General features: G+C 39.4%; 1 protein-coding gene across 1 annotated transcript; it reads left to right on the top strand.

Moving 5' to 3' along the window:
* The first annotated feature begins 3845 nt into the window (after positions 1-3845).
* Positions 3846-4352, top strand: LOC142525878 (uncharacterized). Its single transcript, XM_075630164.1, has one exon. It carries the CDS (start codon positions 3846-3848, stop codon positions 4350-4352), a length of 507 nt encoding a protein of 168 aa, XP_075486279.1.
* Positions 4353-21067: the final 16715 nt, after the last annotated feature.

The following is a 21067-nucleotide window of genomic DNA, read 5'->3' as shown; positions in this document are numbered from 1 at the left end:
GTGTTGTGAAAAAGTAAAAATTTATGGTAAAAAAGTAAAAATCTCAAACTCTCAAAATTTACCAAACTACACACTTTATAATATTTTTCTCTCTACTCAATTGTGAATTTCTTCACAAATGGTGAGGCTATTTATAGAATTTCTTTACAAATAATCCAAAAATAAAATACATCATTACCAACATCATTACACACTAATTTTCAATATTTACAACTCTTATTTTCCACATTCAAATATTCAATACACACATTTTAAATATTATTTTTCAACAGAAATAATTTAAACTCAAGCTAAAGATATCAATAAATATTTTGTTCAAACAAAAAAAAAAATAGTTGCGGATGTTGGAGACGTGGTTGATAATTCAGTTGGTGGAGAATAAGGTAATGAACTGAATTGGATGAGAATGTGTGATACTAAAAAGTCCTTGAATATGTCAATGTGAATGAATTGAATGATAATAAAAAAGATGAGTATATCTAGAACTTGAATCAGGAGACTCAATCCGATGATCTGGGAAAGTGGGACTGTAAGGTTCAAAATACGATGATGAAATCCAACTCCATGTAAATTTAGAGAAAATGAAAAATGACTAATTAAATGGTTTTAATGACATGGATTAATTATGATGTGCATGATTAAATGTTAAAATAATGTTTTCTGTTAGAATGTATAAAACCGTGTTTTAAAGGTTATTCGAGACGCGATAGAGGAACAGAGACTGTGGACCACATAAGGGATTTTTTTATTAAATAATTATTTTTAATTGTTTAAATGTGTGGTGTGTATTTTAAATAAAATTTTTGAAATTGAGGTGTTTTAAACGCCGAGTTGTATTTTAAACCTGCAATCGATTTTTGAGAAAAATATGGACTTTTTGAGAATTCGGAAAATATTTTCACAAACTTTCATTCACAAAATATTTTAATTATCCTCTAATGCGCTTAATGATCCTATTGTACCCATGTTATTGGGCCTAAACCTCCTAAAACCATATCCCACACTCATTAAACCACACACGCCCCACCCCTCTAAACAACTAGGACTCTCCATAATCAGCCAAGTCACACATTAGACATCCAAGGCAAGCAGTTCACATGAAATTTAAGGAAAAACGCAGCAAGGATTATTCCCCCGTCTCTCCACTAACGTTTATTGTATCACAAGTTTATTTTCTTGCGTAATACACACAAAAGCACGCCTTGATCTCCTTTTTCTCATCTTTCACACCATAATATAAGTTTGATGTATGTTTGCATGAAAAATATGTACCCTTTTATTTTATTTTCGTTTTCTAGTTTTGCATGATCAAAACTTATGTTTCTATGATTTAAAACTTAAGCTAGAGATACCTAAAGGGGCTGCCATGAGGACATCAAAAGAGATGAGTTTCAGGGGGTTTAGGTGACTTAAGTAAGGCTGCACAAGGGCTGGACACGAGACGGAAGGAATGAACGAAAAAAAACGAGTAGTAGACGTTTCAGTTTGTATCAAAGCAACGTTCCTGCAAAGGGTTGTGCCACCACCAATTCCGGAAAGCTCAGTCGTCAAGCCAAAAGTATGTAAGTTTAATTGCTTTACATGATTTTTATGATGATACCTGGATGTTTATATGGTTTATACGTTTACGTTACATGTTTAAAAGCTTTTTGACATTAAATGTTATTCATGCTTAAAGTTACTCAAAAAGGGATTAGTAGTATATGCTGCATTATTAGAAACTTAAATTCAAAAGCATGTTGGTTACATTAGAAATTTAGAAAACGTTCAGATATAATGCCTCCTAGATGCGCACCTACTACTGATAAAAAGGCCGAGATTACTGAGGATCGTCCAGGAATGCACCCCCACCTCCTAATGGGGATGCTTCTACATGTGCTCTAGAGGGCATGACACGTTTCTTCGAGCAGCAGTTTTAGCAGGCTCCGAGGCCACAGCTCGACGTTTATGATCAGTTCCGGAGGCTAGGTATGAAGGAATTTTCTGGCCCCACCGACCCATTTGCTGCTGAGGATTGGATTCGATCACTTGAGGTACAATTTCGTTATCTAAATATGAGAGACACTGACCGAGTTAGGTGTTATACTTATATGCTTAGAGATGATGCTTCTATTTCGTGGGAAGGAGCTGTACATGGTGTCAATCTTGCCACACTCACTTGGGAGCAATTCAAGAACATTTTCTATGAGAAAATTTTACTACCGACGTCCAAGGGCACCTGAAGAGGGAGTACATGAGTCTCCACTGGGGGACACGACTGTGGCTGAGTTTTTGAGGAAGTTTGATATGGGTTTTTAATTCATACCCCTTATTTCTAGGAATTTTGTTGAGAAATTAAGGCACTTCATTGATGGACTTCGACCTAACATATGCTAGGATGTGATGATGATTCGACCGACGGACTATGCAGCTGCCACCATTTGCGCATTCCATGCTGAGCAAGCCCTGAAAGATATTGACTTTCAGATGCAGCGCTAGAGGCAGCAACACTAGCAAAACTCACAACCGAATAAGAGGAAATTCATGGGACCTCCTCGAGCTCAAGGGCAACAAAAGCCCCAAGGACAAAAGAAGAAGTCGGGACAACAAAAGCCACCACAGTCTGGAGCGCCAAAATCTGAGGAGAGGCCACTATACAAAGAATGCAATCGGTTACACTATGGCAAGTGCATGTGGGGAACATATAGGTGCTTCATATGCAAGGAGGAAGGACATAAAACTGCTGATTTCCTGAAGAAGAAAGGACTGACTGTGGGTAGAGCTTATGTGATGCAAGCTGAGGAAGCTGAGGAAGAGGTTTTATTGCATGAAATGTTAAATTGGTTAGTGGATTTGATTGAGATAATGAAGAACTTAAAGGAAAATAGGTTGCGTGCTCTACCTTAGTTGGATTTAAGGGATGACATGGAAATCGGGCATAAAATATAAGTTTTAATAATGTAAATGAATGGATTGAACCAAAATAAGAATTTTAAGGCTTGGAATGGAAAAATCGAAAATTTTGAGGTATGTATGGTATATTTCGAAAATTATAGGGACCAGATTTCAAAAACTGAAAGTATAGGGGCTAAAGTGCAAAAGAAAAAATTTAAGGGGCGAAAGTGCAAAAGAAAAAATTTAAGGGGCTAATTTCACTTGGCCGAGATTTTAAGGACCAATCCAAATTTTTGAAGAGCCCAGGGACTAAAATTAAGATAACCAAAAATCCTCGGGTGAATATTGAATTTTCGAAAAAATTCAGGGACTAAATTGCAAAGTTTTGAGAATTCAGGGACTAAATTGCAAATCCTAGGTAAATAAGGTCTGTTTTCAACATTTCTGGATTCCTAATGGTTAAAACAATGATTTTCGAAAGTCTAGGGCTCAAATTGATGGAATTTCAAAATTTATGGGGGTAGGATGCTACTTTTTGAAATTATAGGGACTAAATTGTAGAATTCGAAAACTTTTAGGGATGAAAACGATAATTTCAAAATTTAAGGGGCTGAAAGGTAATTTTTTCGGGGAAATATTTTGGTTCAAGTATGTAATTTTCGAATTTTTTTGGGAAAATAGTGATAGAAATTCCTGAAGCTGCAACACGAATAGATTTGACGGTGTATTTGTCGCAGAAAGGATATTCATTCTAGGTGTAGCTACCTACGCATTGCTGGATTCGGGAGCTACACACTTATTCATATCCGAGACATTCATCAAGTGACTAAGTATTATGCCCAAGGATATGAGATTGAGTTTCAAAGTTTCTATTCCTTCCGGTGAGCAAATGATCACTCCGAGCATTGTGAAGAATCTGGAGCTTCGTTGGCAAAAAAGATGTGGTTCGGGCAGATCTCATCGTACCTTAAATGCCTGAATTTGACATCATTCTTGGCATAGATTGGCTATCATTGAATGGAGTTTCAATAGATTTTCAGCAGAGGTCAGTGTCTATTCGACCGCCTAGTGGGAAATCTTTTGTCTTGGAAGCAGTGAGGAACAAGAAAATGCCGTACATCATCTCTTGCATCAGTGTGAAGAAACTTATTAAGCGAGGCTACCAAGTTTCTCAAACATGTTTTACTTCAGCACATGTTCCTGTCAGTCAGAAGCTAGAGGATTTTGAGGTCATCAGAGATTTTCCTAATGTCTTTCCTGAGGACGTTTCTGGCATTCCACCGGACCGAGAAGTGGAATTTTCTATTGAGTTAATGCCGTACACTATACAAATTTCTAAAGCACCTTATCGTCTAACACACGCCGAAATGAAAGAGTTGAAGGATCAAATCCAAGAATTGCTGGAAAAAAGTTTTATTCGCCCTGGTTGTTCTCCGTGGGGCGCACCAATGTTATTCATGAAGAAAAAAGGATGGTAGCATGCGACTTTGTATCGACTGACGAGAGCTGAATAGAGTCACTATCAAGAATAAGTATCCATTGCCTCGAATAGAAGATTTATTTGATCAATTGCAAGGAGGATCGACTTTCTCGAAGATAGATTGTAACGTCCCGAAAATTCGAAGGTCCACATGAAGAACGTGCATGCAAGATTATCAACTTCTTATGTATTTTAATTGCTTAAATGGATTATGTGGGATATGTTTATATGATTTTATAGTATTTGTCTACTTGAATGCATTAAAACTGTATTTTTAAAGGTTATTCGAGTTGCGATCAAGGAACGGAGGTCGAGGGCTGAAAGATATAAAATGTTTTTATTAACTAATTGTTTTTATTTATTTAAAATAGGGGTGATGTTTCTTATTATTTTTGAAAATAAAGAGTTTTGAGGTGATTTTATACGTCGTGACGTAATTTTTATCGGTATACAATTTTCAAAACAAAAATACGAACGTTTTGACAACTCGGCTAATAATTTCACAAACTTTATTAAACAAAATAATTTTATTAAGCACTAATGAGCTTCTTGGGCCTAACTAACCTAGTTAATGGGCTTAAGCTACCATTAGTATTTTATTTAGTACTTAAAGTGCAAACTCAGCCCATAATTATTCATAATTCACGCCTCCCTCACCCAACAAATTCAAGGACTCCTTTTTCTCTCAAACTCACGGCACACACAAGAAAAACATGGAGAAACTTTCGAAAATTGTCAAGGAAATTCAGCCAACGTCCCCTCGTCGTTGTTCTTTGATTCGTCAACGAATAATTCGTGCGTTATACACTCAAAGGCACGCCATATTCTTTCCTTTACTCATCATCACACCCTATTATGTATTTGAATATGTTTTGCATGAAAAACAAGGGATGATTTTATTTATTTTCTTTTATGCATCTTCATGAATTTTTGAAGCTTGTTATTTGATCCAAAAACATGACATAAATGTACTTGAAGGGGCTGCCATGTTATAGGATGATAAGGGTCATGTTCTACACGAGTTATAAGGTCCTAAGTCACGCACGAAATGCTGCACACGAACACGATAGAAGCTGGAACCGTGGCTTGCGTCTTGGGGACAAGGGCTCGGGTTCAAGGGTTTTTTGTTGCATGGCTTTTATTGGGTCACGACTGGGTCTTGGTTTGGGTTAGGGAAAGAGTCCTAGCCACGCTAGGACTCGAGACAAGGGGTTGGGGCGGAGTCCTAGCAATCTAGGACTCGAGAAAGTTCGCGCTTGCGCACAAGGGGAGCGCAGCCACGCAGGGAAACTTGGCTCGGCCAGCGGGCTAAGGGCTTAGCTAGGGTGAGTCACTAGGGTCCTAAGAGGGTGCACAAGGGTCTGGTTCAGGGGATGGTCTAGTGGCTAGAGTCCTAGGCTCGATTCTAAGAGTCCTAGTGCAACATGTCTCTCGGCCATGTGCTTCTTCTGAATTGGTGGCTGCAGTTCGAGCTTGGGGTCAAGTCCTAAGGGTGCTAAGGGTTCATGTGGGTCCAGTGGAGGGCTGGTTTGAAGTTGGCTCGGGCTGGCTCGAGCATGGCTCAGTGAAAAACGAAGTTGGATTGAGGGTAACTTAGTTGGTTCGAATTAGGGTGTACAATGAATAAAAATTCGAAACATGGCTCACGGGGGGTGAGTCATGGTTCATGAGGGCTAATAAATAATTTAAAGTCTAATTTTTAAGTTGAGAATTTTATATTAAAGTTTGGTTTAATTCGGGATTAAAACGCATTAAGAATTAATAATTAATGAATAATTAAAAAGCATAGAATTTAAGCTAAATTAAATTATGGTAAATTTAATTAAAGCTTAAATAATTATTTGGGATGATCTAGAGTCAACGGAATTAATAAAATGTCAAAAACGTGAAATTTTACGTCTAGGGTAAAACGATAATTTTACATCCGAAAATTAGTAAACATCATGGCAGTGCTCTGAATACTGTTTTATATGTTGATATGATTATTTTGCAAGTTTATCGGATTTTATGATGAACGATAACGTTAAAAGACACGTTGCATGCTTGGTTTAAAAGAAAAATGTCATATGCATGTTTAATTTTTGTAAGTGATGAAAATACGAAATGTTAAAGGAAGTGAAGTAATTGGGACTAATACGTTGATACAATGATACAATGATATGTTAATACGTAGGCCAATGCTCAGTTGACGGGTGAGAGTGTCGCTGATGTCCCCGTCGGCCAATTCTGTGATTACATGTAGATGAATCCATCGGCCCAATACGAATACGAATACGAAAGTCATAATTAACGATCTGAATTCAACGAAAATGAATAAGTTTATGAATATGATGAATAAAAATATGTTTATGATGAATATGAATAAGTTTACGATAATATGAAAAAGTTTATGAAAAATGTTTATGTTTAAGTTTATGTATCATTATGAAAATTTTATTTTACGTAAAAGTATTTACACTGTTGCATGTGATCTGTATACATATTATTTTTTATCAAGATTTTGGTTTGCCGAGTCTTTATATCACTAGGTGTGATTGATGCAGGTGATTATGATAATAGTGACAATGGAAGCCTTGATGGTTGACTTTGCTAGACTGAAGGAGCACATAACCCGAGGACCTGGCTATTTTTCCGCACCAGTTATGCTTTATGTTTTTTTTAGGATTATGTTAAAGATTTTTTTATGACTTTTATTATGATTTTGAGTGGTTTTTGAGAGGTTGTTAGTTTTAACAATAGGTTATACAAACGTTTGACGATTTTATGGTTTAAACTATTTCCATGGATTTTCAAGTTTAGTTGTTGATTTATTATTAAAAGGGTGCAAAATATTTTATATATATGTAAGTATTCGGCCGAAATGATGACGTTATAAAAGAAAACGTGTAGTGCCCAAATTCAGTACACGTATAACCCATGCATTTGTTTAATCATTAAAGCATTTTAATTAATTTTAAAACGAGTCTTAGTATTGCATGATTTATTTAAATGCATTATTTTAATTATTCATGTTTATGTGATTCACGTTAGAATGTTTTTCAAGTTTCATATTTCAGGCGATTATTCGAGGCGGGATCGAGGAAGAGACCGGTGACGATTTTGGAAATTTTATGCGGTATTTTATTTTAAGTCAGGAATGGGGTGTTTTAAATAATTTATTGAGTTTTAGCATTTTTAAGCTTAAATCACTTATTTAGTAATTTTGAGATTTTAAAACTTTTAAACTTTTTACTGTGTGGGTGTTATTTTAATTAAGGGGCTATTTAAAATTAATATGTATTTTACTTTAATTAGGGGAGAATTAGCATTTTTAAATTAGCATGTTAATTATTGAATTAAGCATGATTATCTCCCCTTAATTACCTAACGCACGCACACACACACCACTAACACACACTAGACACGTAAAACACACAACACACACACATGTTTTATATTTTTCAGAATTGTTTTGAGAGAAAATGCTAGGGTTCCTTGAGTATAAGCAGCCGCCCCCTTCTCCATTAAATTTCAGCGAATTTTCGTGTGTTCTCTTCAAGAATTTTAGCGCCACAATCGTCCCGGATCAACCTCGCTTCTATCTCCGCTTCGATGACGCCGTTTCGGTAATGTTTGATATCATAAGGCACGTATAATCTCTCTTTTGCTGCGTCGATCATGTCATATTATGCGTTGCGTTATTTTATGCGTAAAATCCATGTATGATGTTCATAGTTTGAGCGGATAATTGATTGGATCGATTTTGAAGGAAAATTTTTAGATCTAAATCACGTTTTTACTGTTCTTCTTAAAACTGCGAATTTTCGGTTGAGATTTTGAGAAAACTTTCAACATAAAAAACGTAGAGCTTTTGGATACCTTCGATTTGATATATGATTCGAAATTTTTGGACAAAAATTGAGCGAGTTATAGCGTTTTTCGTGGTACTGCTCAAACTGCGACTTTTACGTAAATTGTGTTCTTGAAGTTTAATTGTTGCAGGCTTCGTTGGGAATCGATGGGTGATCGTTGCTGCATCTAGGTATGTTTAGTTCGATGTTGGGATGATTTTTGGTGTCTCTTTTCGTGTCGTTAGACCCCAAGTGGAATCAAGAGTCGAGGAGGAAAATGGTGTCGAACTTCGAGTTGTGTCATTAGTTGTGGATTGTCACACTTGGGAACAATTATAATGGCTTACTTGGGTTTGGTACAATGTCGTGACGCTGTAGGACGGGTCTCGAGGTGTCGAGTCACGGTTGGGTGATAAAAATAGGAAGAGGAAGCCACAAGCACTTGAATTCTCGTAGATACGGGTTCACAGGTTCTACACGGACCCTTACACGGATGAGGGCACGGGGTCCGTGCCTTTGTGTTTCACTTAGGATACTTTTCCAGTGCCTACACGGATGTCTACCCGGACCCTGACACGGGGTCCGTGCCTTTGTTTCCCTTCGATGTCTTTTTACAGAGTCTAGACGGACCTTCAGACGGACCCTGACACGGGGTCCGTGTCCACCCCTCCTTTCGAGTTCTTCTCAACCGAACACGGACCCATACATGGAGGTAGGCACGGGGTCTGTGTCCTTCATATTTTGGGAAAATTAATAGTATGCTTTGAGGTTTGAGGTCAAGGTTTAGTACAATGATTTACAAAGTCGAGTCGTGGGAATTTTAGAACTTCCTAAGGAATTGATTGAGCTCGTAAGTAAGTATGATATTTACGTCTAAGTTATGCAAGTTAAGTTTATGAATTCACGTAGTATGTTGCAGCAACGACCCCGGTCGAAGTTCAACGAATCCCTCAACGCCAAGTAAGTATGTTGACGTGCAAGAAAATATTTTACGTTTTTGAGGTATGCTAAATGTCTTGTGACCAAATTGAATGGGTTTGGAAGTCGGTGAACGTGGCCGAGGACCTCTCCACCCCGTTAAATTATGAACGGGTTAGATCGTGGTTGGAAAGCGTTAAATTATGAACGGGGACCAACCAGCCCGTTAAATTATGAACGGGGATCTCATGTATGTGGCAGTGGATACGTCCCTGTCAGCCCAGTACTGTGGTTTGTCTGATAAGACGTTTATTATGTATGAGTCACTTGCTTTGAAACATCCTCTACGCAAAACGAAGTCATGTATGTTCAAGTATGATCAAGTATGCAAGCATGTTTATGAAAGCTTTTAAGATATGGCACATCTATGTATGTATGCAAGTTCAAGCTCATTTCAATTCCAAGCTTCAATTATGTATGTTCTATTTTAAAGTTGCATGCGATTTTATTATGTATTACTTGCTATTCTCAGTTTATACGTGTTGAGTCTTTAGAATCACTAGACTTGATCGATGCAGGTGAGGATGTCTATGAGGAGACAGGAGGTGGGGACCAAGAAGCAGGCTTGGACTGAGCGGGAGGCTAGACCCGAGGACCGCCCACGTTATTTTAATATTTTTATGCAAGTTTAAAATACTCTGATTTTATGTTGTGATGAGAGAGGTTTAAGCAAGTATTTTGTTAGCCAATTTATTTGGTGATGGATGATTTCAAAGATATTTTTATGATTGATGAGATGACGACTGTATGGATGTTTATATTTAAGAAAATTTTTAATTTTTCCGCAAATTTTAAGTATTAAAAAGTTCGGTCCGTCACAGTTGGTATCAGAGCAGTGTTCTTGTAAAGGGTTATGCCTACTGCCAGTCGCAAGAAGCTCACGAGGTCACACCTCAAGTCTGTAAGTTTTAAAGTTTCAAATTTATGTTATGTCGTGAGCATTAAGTTCTGATTTCAGTACGTGCATATTTTAAAGTTATAGTACGTGCATCATATACCATTGATATCGTGTTCATGCATATTGGGTTTTCGTGTTGGGTAAATTGCTGGAACATAATGCCTCCTAGACGTGTAGTTGACCGAGAAGCCAGGGAAGAGGACAGAGAGGCCCGAAATGAGGAGAGGGCCAATCCTCCACCTCCACCTCCAGACATGCAGGCTCAGATGCTTGCTGGTATGACGCAGTTCTTCGTGCTGTTTGCGGGGAAACAGGCTACAGCGGCAGGTGTAGGGGAGAGGCCTAGACCAGAAGTGGTGTATGAGAGGTTCCAGAGGATGAATCCTAAGGAGTTTTCGGGATCTACTGACCCGATGGTAGCAGAGGGATGGATTAAGTCCATCGAAGTGATCTTTGACTACATGGAGCTGCAGGATGCAGATAGAGTCCGTTGTGCCATATTCCTTTTAGCAGACGATGCCAGACGTTGGTGGGACAGTGCGTCGGTGGCAGTTAATTTGCCGACGTTGTCCTGGAATGGATTCAAAGAAGTGTTCTTCGCCAAGTACTTCACTGAGGAAGTACGATCCCGGTTGACTAGGGAATTTATGACGCTGCGACAAGGAGACAGCAGTGTTGCAGAGTTTGTTAGGAGGTTTGAGAGAGGATGTTACTTCGTGCCTCTCATTGCGAATGATGCCCAGGCAAAGCTGAGACATTTCATGGATGGATTGCGGCCGACCTTGCGCCGTGACGTCCGAGTTGCTGGTCCTACTACTTACGTTGTTGCCGTATCTAGAGCTTTGGCAGCAGAGCAGGACCTGAGGGATATAGAGGCTGACAGGCAGGGCAAGAGACCCTATCAGGCACCATCGCAACACCAGCAGCAACAGCATTAGAGGCCAAAGTTAAAGAAGCAGTACCAGGGGCCACCAAGGAAGAAACCTTATCAGGGACCGCCGAAAGGCAAGGGTCCGTTACAGCAGCAGGGGGCGCCTCAGAAGCCCGGTAACTTCCCCGTGTGTCAGAAATGCAATCGCCAGCATCTCGGTCAGTGCTTATGGGGATCCGGGAAATGTTTTAAATGCGGAGCTACGGACCACATGTTTAAGGAGTGCCCACACTGGAAGCAGCCAACCCAAGGGAGAGTATTCGCCATGCATGCCCAACAGGCGAATCCAGACACTATCCTTTTGACTGGTAATTTATTTAATTCAGTACAGTATTGATTTCTTTGCCTTGCATGTTTAATTTCAATTGGGAATACTAGTGCTTTAGTTGGAATTGTGGGTGTCTTTTGTTGCATGAGGTTTATGGTAAAATTTTTGGGATATAAGTTAGTTTGTTGTGCTAACGCATCTCAGGGAATATTTTCATTAAGAGATTAGCCACGACGGCACTGATAGATTCAGGAGCCACTCACTCTTTTATCTCGGAAACTTTTTCTAATCATCTGGACATCAAGTCCATTGGCCTAGATATAAATTTTTCGGTGACAGTCCCATCCGGGGAAGAGCTGATAGCAACTAGCGTGATCAGGGATATCGATCTGGAACTGCAGGGCCATCTAGTATATGCAGATTTGATTCTACTGCCGATGCCAGAGTTCAACATTATTTTGGGAATGGACTGGTTGTCAAAGAACAAAGTTCTGATTGACTTCCAGAAAAGATCAGTATTGGTTAGGCTTCTGGGCATGGAACAGTTCATTTTTGAGCCAGCCAGATGGAGAAAATTCCCTCGCATGATTTCGTGCATGCAAGCGAGGAGGCTGATTTCCAAGGAGTGTCAGGCCTTCTTGGCCAGTATTATTTCAGCGCCTGACGTGCCCACTCCATCTTTATCCGTCGTGCCAGTAGTCAGTGAATTCTCAGACGTCTTCCCAGACAATGTTTCAGGCCTTCCACCAGAGAGAGAGGTGGAGTTTGCTATTGATCTCATGCCAGGCACAGTGCCAATCTCTAAGGCGCCGTACCGATTAGCTCCAGCTGAGATGTTAGAGCTCAAACAACAGATTCAAGAGCTTCTCGACAAGGAGTTCATTCGCCCTAGTTTCTCACCGTGGGGCGCGCCAGTACTTTTTGTGAAGAAGAAGGATGAGAATATGAGGCTGTTCATCGATTACCGTGAGTTGAACAAGGTAACGATAAAGAATAAGTACCCACTTCCTAGAATCAAAGACTTGTTTGATCAGTTACAGGAAGCCACAGTGTTCTCTAAGATAGATCTTCGATCAGGGTATCACCAGCTGAAGGTGAAGGAGGCAGATGTTCACAAGACGGCCTTCAGGACCAGGTATGGGCATTATGAGTTCTTAGTAATGCCATTTGGGTTGACAAAGCTCCAGCAATTTTCATGGACCTCATGAACCAAGTATTTCAGCCGTATTTTGATCAGTTCGTCTTAGTATTTATTGACGATATTCTCATATACTCGAAGAGCCATGAGGAGCATAGCCAGCATTTAAGGACAGTGTTGCAGGTTTTGCACAGTCGCAAGTTATTTGCGAAGTTCAGTAAGTGCGAGTTTTGGTTGCAGAAAGTAGCGTTTTTGGGACATATAGTGTCTAGCAGTGGCATTGAAGTGGATCCAGCAAAGGTAGCAGCCGTTAAGGAATGGGTTGAGCCAAAGAATGCATCAGAGATCCGCAGTTTTCTGGGTTTAGCCGGTTACTACCGTAAGTTCATTCGGGGATTTTCATCCATAGCAGTGCCACTCACTTCACTGACCAAGAAGAATGCTAAATTCGAGTAGAGTGATGAATGTCAGAAGAGCTTTGATACTTTGAAGCAAGCTCATATTTCGGCACCAGTGCTAGCCATGCCAACAGGGCAGGGTAAATTTGTGCTTTATACCGATGCATCTAAGCTCGGATTAGGCGCAGTGTTGATGCAGCAAGGTCGGGTTATAGCTTATGCTTCCAGGCAGTTGAAGGTGCATGAGAAGAATTACCCGACGCATGATTTAGAATTAGCCGCAGTCGTCTTCGCGTTGAAGATTTGGAGACACTACTTGTATGGCGAGAAGTGTCAGATTTTCACTGACCACAAAAGTCTGAAATATTTCTTCACGCGGAAGGAACTAAACATGAGGCAGAGACGGTGGTTGGAACTGGTGAAGGACTATGATTGCGAGATTAGCTACCATCCGGGAAAAGCTAATGTTCTGGCAGATGCCTTGAGCAGGAAAGTTGCAGTCATAGCTCAACTATCCGTGTAGAGACCTCTTCAGTTTGAGATTCAGAGGTTTGGTTTGGAAGTATACCGTGAGGGCAGGGCACCAAGGCTGTCTAATTTGACGCTCCAGTCTTCTCTGCTAGACCGTATACGGGCAGGTCAGTCTTCAGATGAGCAATTGCAGAAATGGAGACTGAAAGACGAAGCCAAGGGCAGTGTTCTCTATACAGTGTCAGATGGAATTGTGAGATACAGAGGCAGAATGTGGGTGCCTAGTGTCGATTCGATCAGACAGGATATTCTGACAGAGGCACATGCATCTCCGTATTCTATCCACCCAGGAGGTACCAAGATGTCCTTACCTACAGATTCTATATTGGTGGCCAGGGATGAAGAGAGACATCCGCAGATTTGTGTCTGAATGCCTCACTTGTCAGTAGGTGAAGACAGAGCATCAGAGGCCAGCAGGATTGGTTAAGCCACTCCCCATCCCAGATTGGAAAGGGGAGAACATCATGATGGACTTCGTCGTTGGATTGCCTAGATCATTCAGAGGCTTTAATGCTATTTGGGTTATAGTGGACCGGCTCACTAAGTCAGCGCACTTTTTGCCAGTGAAGACGACCTTCTCCATGATGCAGTATGCAGAGCTTTATATCAGGGAGATAGTCCGTTTACATGGGTTCCCAGTTTCAATTGTGTCCGACAGGGACCCGAGGTTTACGTCGTCCTTCTGGAAGAGCTTACATGCAGCCATGGGGACAAAGTTGCTGTTCAGTACAGCTTTTCACCCGCAGACAGATGGCCAGTCTGAACGAGTGATTCAGATTTTAGAGGATTTGCTGAGAGCCTGTATGATTGATTTTCAGGGGACTTGGGAGTCTAAGCTACCTCTAGTGGAGTTTACCTACAACAACAGCTTCCAATCATCTATAGGTATGGCTCCCTACGAGGCTTTGTATGGAAGAAAGTGCAGATCACCAGTTCATTGGGATGAAGTTGGTGAGAGAGCAGATCTTGGTCCAGAGATAGTTCAGCAGACTGCAGATGTGGTGGTTAAGATTCGTTACAGAATGAAGACTGCCCAAAGCCGTCAGAAGAGCTATGCTGATAAGAGGATGAGAGATCTCGAGTTTGCCGTTGGTGATCACGTGTTCGTCAAGATAGCACCTATGAAGGGTGTAATGAGATTTGGGAAGAGAGGCAAGCTGAGCCTGAGGTTTATTGGGCCGTTCGAGATTTTGGACAGAGTTGGGACATTAGCTTACCGTGTAGCCCTTTCGCCGAATCTGACCGGGGTACACAATGTGTTCCACGTTTCTATGTTGAGGAAATATCTAGCTAATCCTTCGCATGTTCTGAGCTACGAGCCGTTGCAGTTGGCTCCAGACCTGTCTTATGAGGAGCGACCGACTCAACTCCTGGTCAGACAGGAGCGCAGACTCCGGAACAAAGTGACTAAGCTAGTCAAAGTCCGGTGGCTAAATAAATCGGTCGAAGAGGCCACTTGGGAGTCAGAAGCGGACATGAGGATTCGCTACCCGGAGTTGTTTGGTAAGACCTAAATTTCGAGGACGAAATTTTTATAAGTGGGGGAGGAACTGTAGTGCCCAAATTCAGTACACGTATAACCCAAGAATTTGTTTAATCATTAAAGCATTTTAATTAATTTTAAAACTAGTCTTAGTATTGCATGATTTATTTAAATGCATTATTTTAATTATTCATGTTTATGTGATGCACGTTAGAATGTTTTTGAAGTTTCATATTTCAGACGATTATTCGAGGCGGGATCGAGGCAGAGACCGGTGACGATTTTGGAAATTTTATGCGGTATTTTATTTTAAGTCAGGAATGAGGTGTTTTAAATAATTTATTGAGTTTTAGCATTTTTAAACTTAAATCACTTATTTAGTAATTTTGAGATTTTAAAACTTTTAAACTTTTTATTGTGTGGGTGTTATTTTAATTAAGGAGCTATTTAAAATTAATGTGTATTTTACTTTAATTAGGGGAGAATTAGCATTTTTAAATTAGCATGTTAATTATTGAATTAAGCATAATTATCTCCCCTTAATTACCTAACGCACGCACACACACACCACTAACACACACTAGACACGTAAAAAACACAACACACACACATGTTTTATATTTTTCAGAATTGTTTTGAGAGAAAATACTAGGGTTCCTTGAGTATAAGCAGCCGCCCCCTTCTCCATTAATTTTCAGCGAATTTTCGTGTGTTCCCTTCAAGAATTTTAGCGCCACAATCGTCCCGGATCAACCTCGCTTCTATCTCCGCTTCGGTGACGCCGTTTCGGTAACGTTTGATATCATAAGGCACGTATAATCTCTCTTTTGCTGCGTCGATCATGTCATATTATGCGTTGCATTATTTTATGCGTAAAATCCATGTATGATGTTCATAGTTTGAGCGGATAATTGATTTGACCGATTTTGAAGGAAAATTTTTAGATCTAAATCACGTTTTTACTGTTCTTCTTAAAACTGCGAATTTTCGGTCAAGATTTTTAGAAAACTTTCAACGCAAAAAACGTAGAGCTTTTGGATACCTTTGATTTGATATATGATTCGAAATTTTGGGACCAAAATTGAGTGAGTTATAGCATTTTTTGTGGGACTGCTAAAGCTGCGACTTTTACGTAAATTGTGTTCTAAAAGTTTAATTGTTGCAGGCTTCGTTGGGAATCGACGGGTGATCGTTGCTGCATCTAGGTATGTTTAGTTCGATGTTGGGATGATTTTTGGTGTCTCTTTTCGTGTCGTTAGGCACCAAGTGGATTCAAGAGTCGAGGAGGAAAATGGTGTCGAACTTCGAGTTGTGTCATTAGTTGTGGATTGTCACACTTGGGAACTATTATAATGGCTTACTTGGGTTTGGTACAATGTTGTGATGCTCTAGGACGGGTCTTGAGGCGTCGAGTCACGGTTGGGTGATCAAAATAGGAAGAGGAAGCCACAAGAACTTGAATTCTCGTAGATACGCACGCGTTCACAATAGCTACACGGACCCCTACACGGATGAGGGCATGGGGTCCGTGCCTTTGTGTTTCACTTAGGGTATTTTTCCAGTGCCTACACGGATGTCTACCCGGACCCTGACACGTGGTCCGTGCCTATGTTTCCCTTCGGTGTCTTTTTACAGAGTCTAGACGGACCTTCAGACGGACCCTGACACGGGGTCCGTGTCCACCCCTCCTTTCGAGTTCTTCTCACCCGAACCTACACGGACCCATACACGGAGGTAGGCACGGGGTCTGTGTCCTTCATATTTTGGGAAAATTAATAGTATGCTTTGAGGTTTGAGGTCAAGGTTTAGTACAATGATTTACAAAGTCGAGTCGTGGGAATTTTAGAACTTCCTAAGGAATTGATTGAGCTCGTAAGTAAGTATGATATTTATGTCTAATTTATGCAAGTTAAGTTTATGAATTCACGTAGTATGTTGCAGCAACGACCCCGGTCGAAGTCCAACGAATCCCTCAACGCCAAGTAAGTATGTTGACGTGCAAGAAAATATTTTAAGTTTTTGAGGTATGCTAAATGTCTTGTGACCAAATTGAATGGGTTTGGAAGTCGGTGAACGTGGCCAAAGACCTCTCCACCCCATTAAATTATGAACGGGTAGATCGTGGTTGGAAAGTGTTAAATTATGAACGGGGACCAACCAGCTCGTTAAATTATGAACGGGGATCTCATGTATGTGGCAGTGGATACGTCCCTGTCAGCCCAGTACTGTGGTTTGTCTGATCACGCGTTTATTATGTATGGGTCACTTGCTTTGAAACATCCTCTACGCAAAACGAAGTCATGTATGTTCAAGTATGATCAAGTATGCAAGCATGTTTATGAAAGCTTTTAAGATAGGGAACATCTATGTATGTATGCAAGTTCAAGCTCATTTCAATTCCAAGCTTCAAGTATGTATGTTCTATTTTAAAGTTGCATGCGATTTTATTATGTATTACTTGCTATTCTCAGTTTATACGTGCTGAGTCTTTAGACTCATTAGACTTGATCGATGCAGGTGAGGATGTCTATGAGGAGACAGGAGGTGGGGACCAAGGAGCAGGTTTGGACTGAGCGGGAGGCTAGACCCGAGGACCGCCCACGTTATTTTAATATTTTTATGCAAGTTTAAAATACTCTGATTTTATGTTGTGATGAGAGAGGTTTGAGCAAGTATTTTGTTAGCAAATTTATTTGGTGATGGATGATTTCAAAGATATTTTTATGATTGATGAGATGACGACCGTATGGATGTTTATATTTAAGAAAATTTTTAATTTTTCCGCAAATTTTAAGTATTAAAAAGCTCGGTCCGTCACAAAACGAGTAGTGGACGTTTAATAGATCTTCGTTCGGGATATCATCAGTTGAAAGTGAAAGAGTCCGATAATCACAAGACGAATTTTAGGACTTCATATGGGCAGTATGAGTTTATAGTCATGCCATTTGGGTTGACTAATGCTCCAGCGATCTTCATGGATCTCATGAATCCCGTATTTCAGCCATATCTGGATCAATTCATCATAGTCTTCATTGATGACATTCTGATTTATTCGAAGAGCCAAGAGGAGCATAGTAATCACTTGAGAACGACGCTACAATTATTGCAAGATCGAAAGTTATTTGCCAAGTTCAGCAAGTGTGAATTTTGGCTCGAAAGAGTGTCATTCTTAGGCCACATCATTTCTAGATATGGGGTTGAGGTTGATCCGAGCAAAGTCGACGTAGTTAAAGAATAGCCAGCACCAAAAAGTGTAACTGAGATCCGTAGCTTCTTCGGTCTAGCTGACTAGTACCGAAAGTTCATTCAATGTTTCTCTACTATCATACAAAATTTATTTAGGGATCCGAGTGCCAAGAGAGTTTTGAGAAGCTGAAGCGAACTTTGACTTCAACGCTAGTTCTGTTGATGCCATTAGAGCAAGGAGAGTATGTTCTTTATACGAACGCTTCAAAGCTTGGTTTAGGCGCAGTCTTGATGCAAAATGACTGAATTATAGCTTATGCATCTAGACTGTTGAAGGTTCATAAGAAGAATTACCCGACTCGTGACCTAGAACATGCAGCAGTTGTTTTTGCACTGAATATTTGGAAACATTACTTATATGAGAGAAGTGCAAGATTTTCACCGACCATAAAAGTTTAAAGTACTTCTTCACACAAAAAAAGTTGAACATGAGGCAACCAATGTGGCTAGAGTTGGTACAAGACTAGGACTGTGACATTAGCTACCATCCGGGTAAAGCTAATGTAGTAGCAGACGCATTGAGTAGAAAGACAGTAGTTATTACCCAGTTATCACTTCAGAGACCACTGCAGTACGAGATTCAGCAATTCGAGCTGGCCGTATGTGCTAGGCGTGAGGACCCTAATCTTGATACCATGACATTTCAATCGACTTTGAGAGATAGAATCCGAGAGGGGCAGTATTCTGATGAGCAGTTGCAAAAGTGGACAATAAGAGATGAAGCTAAGGGTCGGAAGCTTTATTCCGAGGAGGATGGCATAGTTCGATATCGAGATCGACTATGGGTTCCTAATGGCCATTCACTAAGAGAGGTCAATATGAAGGAAGCTTACAAAACGCCGTACTCCATTTATCCTGGAAGCCCAAAGATGTACAAGGATCTGCAGTTATTTTCTTACTCCCGAAGTCGTTACAAATTCTTAAATCATTATTCCTTACGTCTAATTCCCAAAAATTAATTCAACTAATAACCACGAATCATAAGTATTTTCTTAAAAAATCTACGTGTCCCAAAAGCATTCATAATAATCACGATTGACTTATGGCCCCAAGAGTAGAACGTCAATACTAAAACCCAAAAATCAAAATTGTGCAATTCCACCACGTAGCCAACATGCGTTAAAATCAAATAATCGCGTATAAAAGTTCTAGAGCATATAAAACATTTGTCATCATAATGCTATTAAACATGAGACGTGAGCATATAAGCCATGTACTTATGCAGGTAACATCATAAAATCATATAAAGCATGTAAACTTACAAATTGAGGCTTGAAGACCGATCTTTCTGGCGCTGATGGTGGCACAACCCTTTACAGGATCTTTGCTCTGATACCAACTGAAACGTCTGCTTATTCGTTTTCTTAAAATGTACTAGAATTTTTTTTTAAAACCTCACGTAGTATTCGTCCGAACCATAAAATTTTTTGACATCATTTAAAAAAAATCAACCAACTCACATTTAAAAATCCAAAGGAAAATATTTTGAAGCATAAAATCGTCAAACATTTTACCAAACCTAAAAAAGCAATAATTTGAAAAGAAGAGCCCATACTAAACCTCTCAAAAATCTCTCAAATGCATAAATAAATAAACTTAAAAATATTTAATCGTAAAGCATGAGTCAAAAGTCATAATGCGGAAAAAGTAGAAGCGCTGGTCCTCGGGTTGTGTGCGCCTTCAGTCCAGTCAAATCACTCATCAAGTCCTCCCTCAATACCACCTGCATCCATCACACCTAGTGAGTCTAAAGACTCAACACACCATAATCTTTATAACGAGTAATACGTAATACAGTCAACATATAACGGTGAAAAATATTTGTACTTAAAATATCGTTTTCATGAAGATGCATAAACTTAAACATTTTCGTAAAAATTTTCATGATAAATAAAAACATTTTCATAAAAATATAAACATATTCATATTCATATTCGTATTCATATTCATATGCATATCCATATTCGTATCATTATTCATATTCGTATTCATGTTCATGTTCGTGTTTGTTGAATTCAGATCGTGATTGTGACTCGTATTCTTAAACGTATTGGGCGATGGATCCATCTAAAGAAACCACAGTACTGGGCGGCGGGGGACACCAGCAACACTCTCACCGGTCAACTGGGCCCTGGCCTACGTATTAACATATCATGGCATTGGAAATACGATCGTCGGGGCTCCCTCTGGGGCCTTTTCCCATAAATGGGCTCCCTCTGGGGCCTTCTCTCCTTCACGACATCTCCAATCATATTCATCATATTCGTATTCGTATCCGTATCCAAGGAAACCCGATCGTCGGGCTCCCACTGGGACCATAACCCTCACGATATTTCCAACATATTCAGTAGTCACAATCCCTTCACATCCTTCAACATGTCGTATTTCCATCACTTATAAAAATATGCATATAATATCATTTTTATTTTGAAACCAAGCATGCAACATATCTTTTAAATGACCAATTTAACCCTTAATAATCCATGGACATTTAAAAATCATATTTCAACATATAAAAATTCATAAACATGTTACATAATCATATTAACATATAAAACAACAAATAGGGCACTGCCATGACGTTTACTAATTTTTAGGTGTAAAAAGATCGTTTTACCCCTAGACGTAAAATTTCACGCTTTTGACATTTTCTTAATTTTATTGACTCTAACATGTCCTAAATAATTATTTAAGCTTACATGAATTTTTTCCATATTTTTATTTTGCCTAATCGAGGACTTTTAATTTAATCTTTAAATAAGACGTATTAACACGTTTTAATCCCGAATTAAACTAAACCTTAATATAAAATTCCCAAATTAAAAAATTAGACTCATAATAATTATTTAAGCTTAACCCTAATTTTTCATAATTTTATAAGGCTTAAAACTAGGTGTTTCAATTAGTTATTTAATTAGCGTTTCATGTGGCGATTAAATCACGAATAAACCCAAAACTCATTATTTTGATCCAAAATTTTAAATATAGCATTTTTAAGATTTATTCTACCCT

The sequence above is a fragment of the Primulina tabacum genome, chromosome 15 (genome assembly GCF_025594145.1).
Source record: "Primulina tabacum isolate GXHZ01 chromosome 15, ASM2559414v2, whole genome shotgun sequence".
NCBI classification, from domain to species: Eukaryota; Viridiplantae; Streptophyta; class Magnoliopsida; order Lamiales; family Gesneriaceae; genus Primulina; species Primulina tabacum.
Note: the sequence above shows the minus strand (reverse complement) of the source record. Positions and strands in the feature narration are given on the sequence as shown.

Coding starts and splice junctions, on each gene's coding strand:
- LOC142525878 (XM_075630164.1), top strand. CDS start 3,846: ATGCCTGAATTTGACATCATTCTTGGCATAGATTGGCTATCATTGAAT.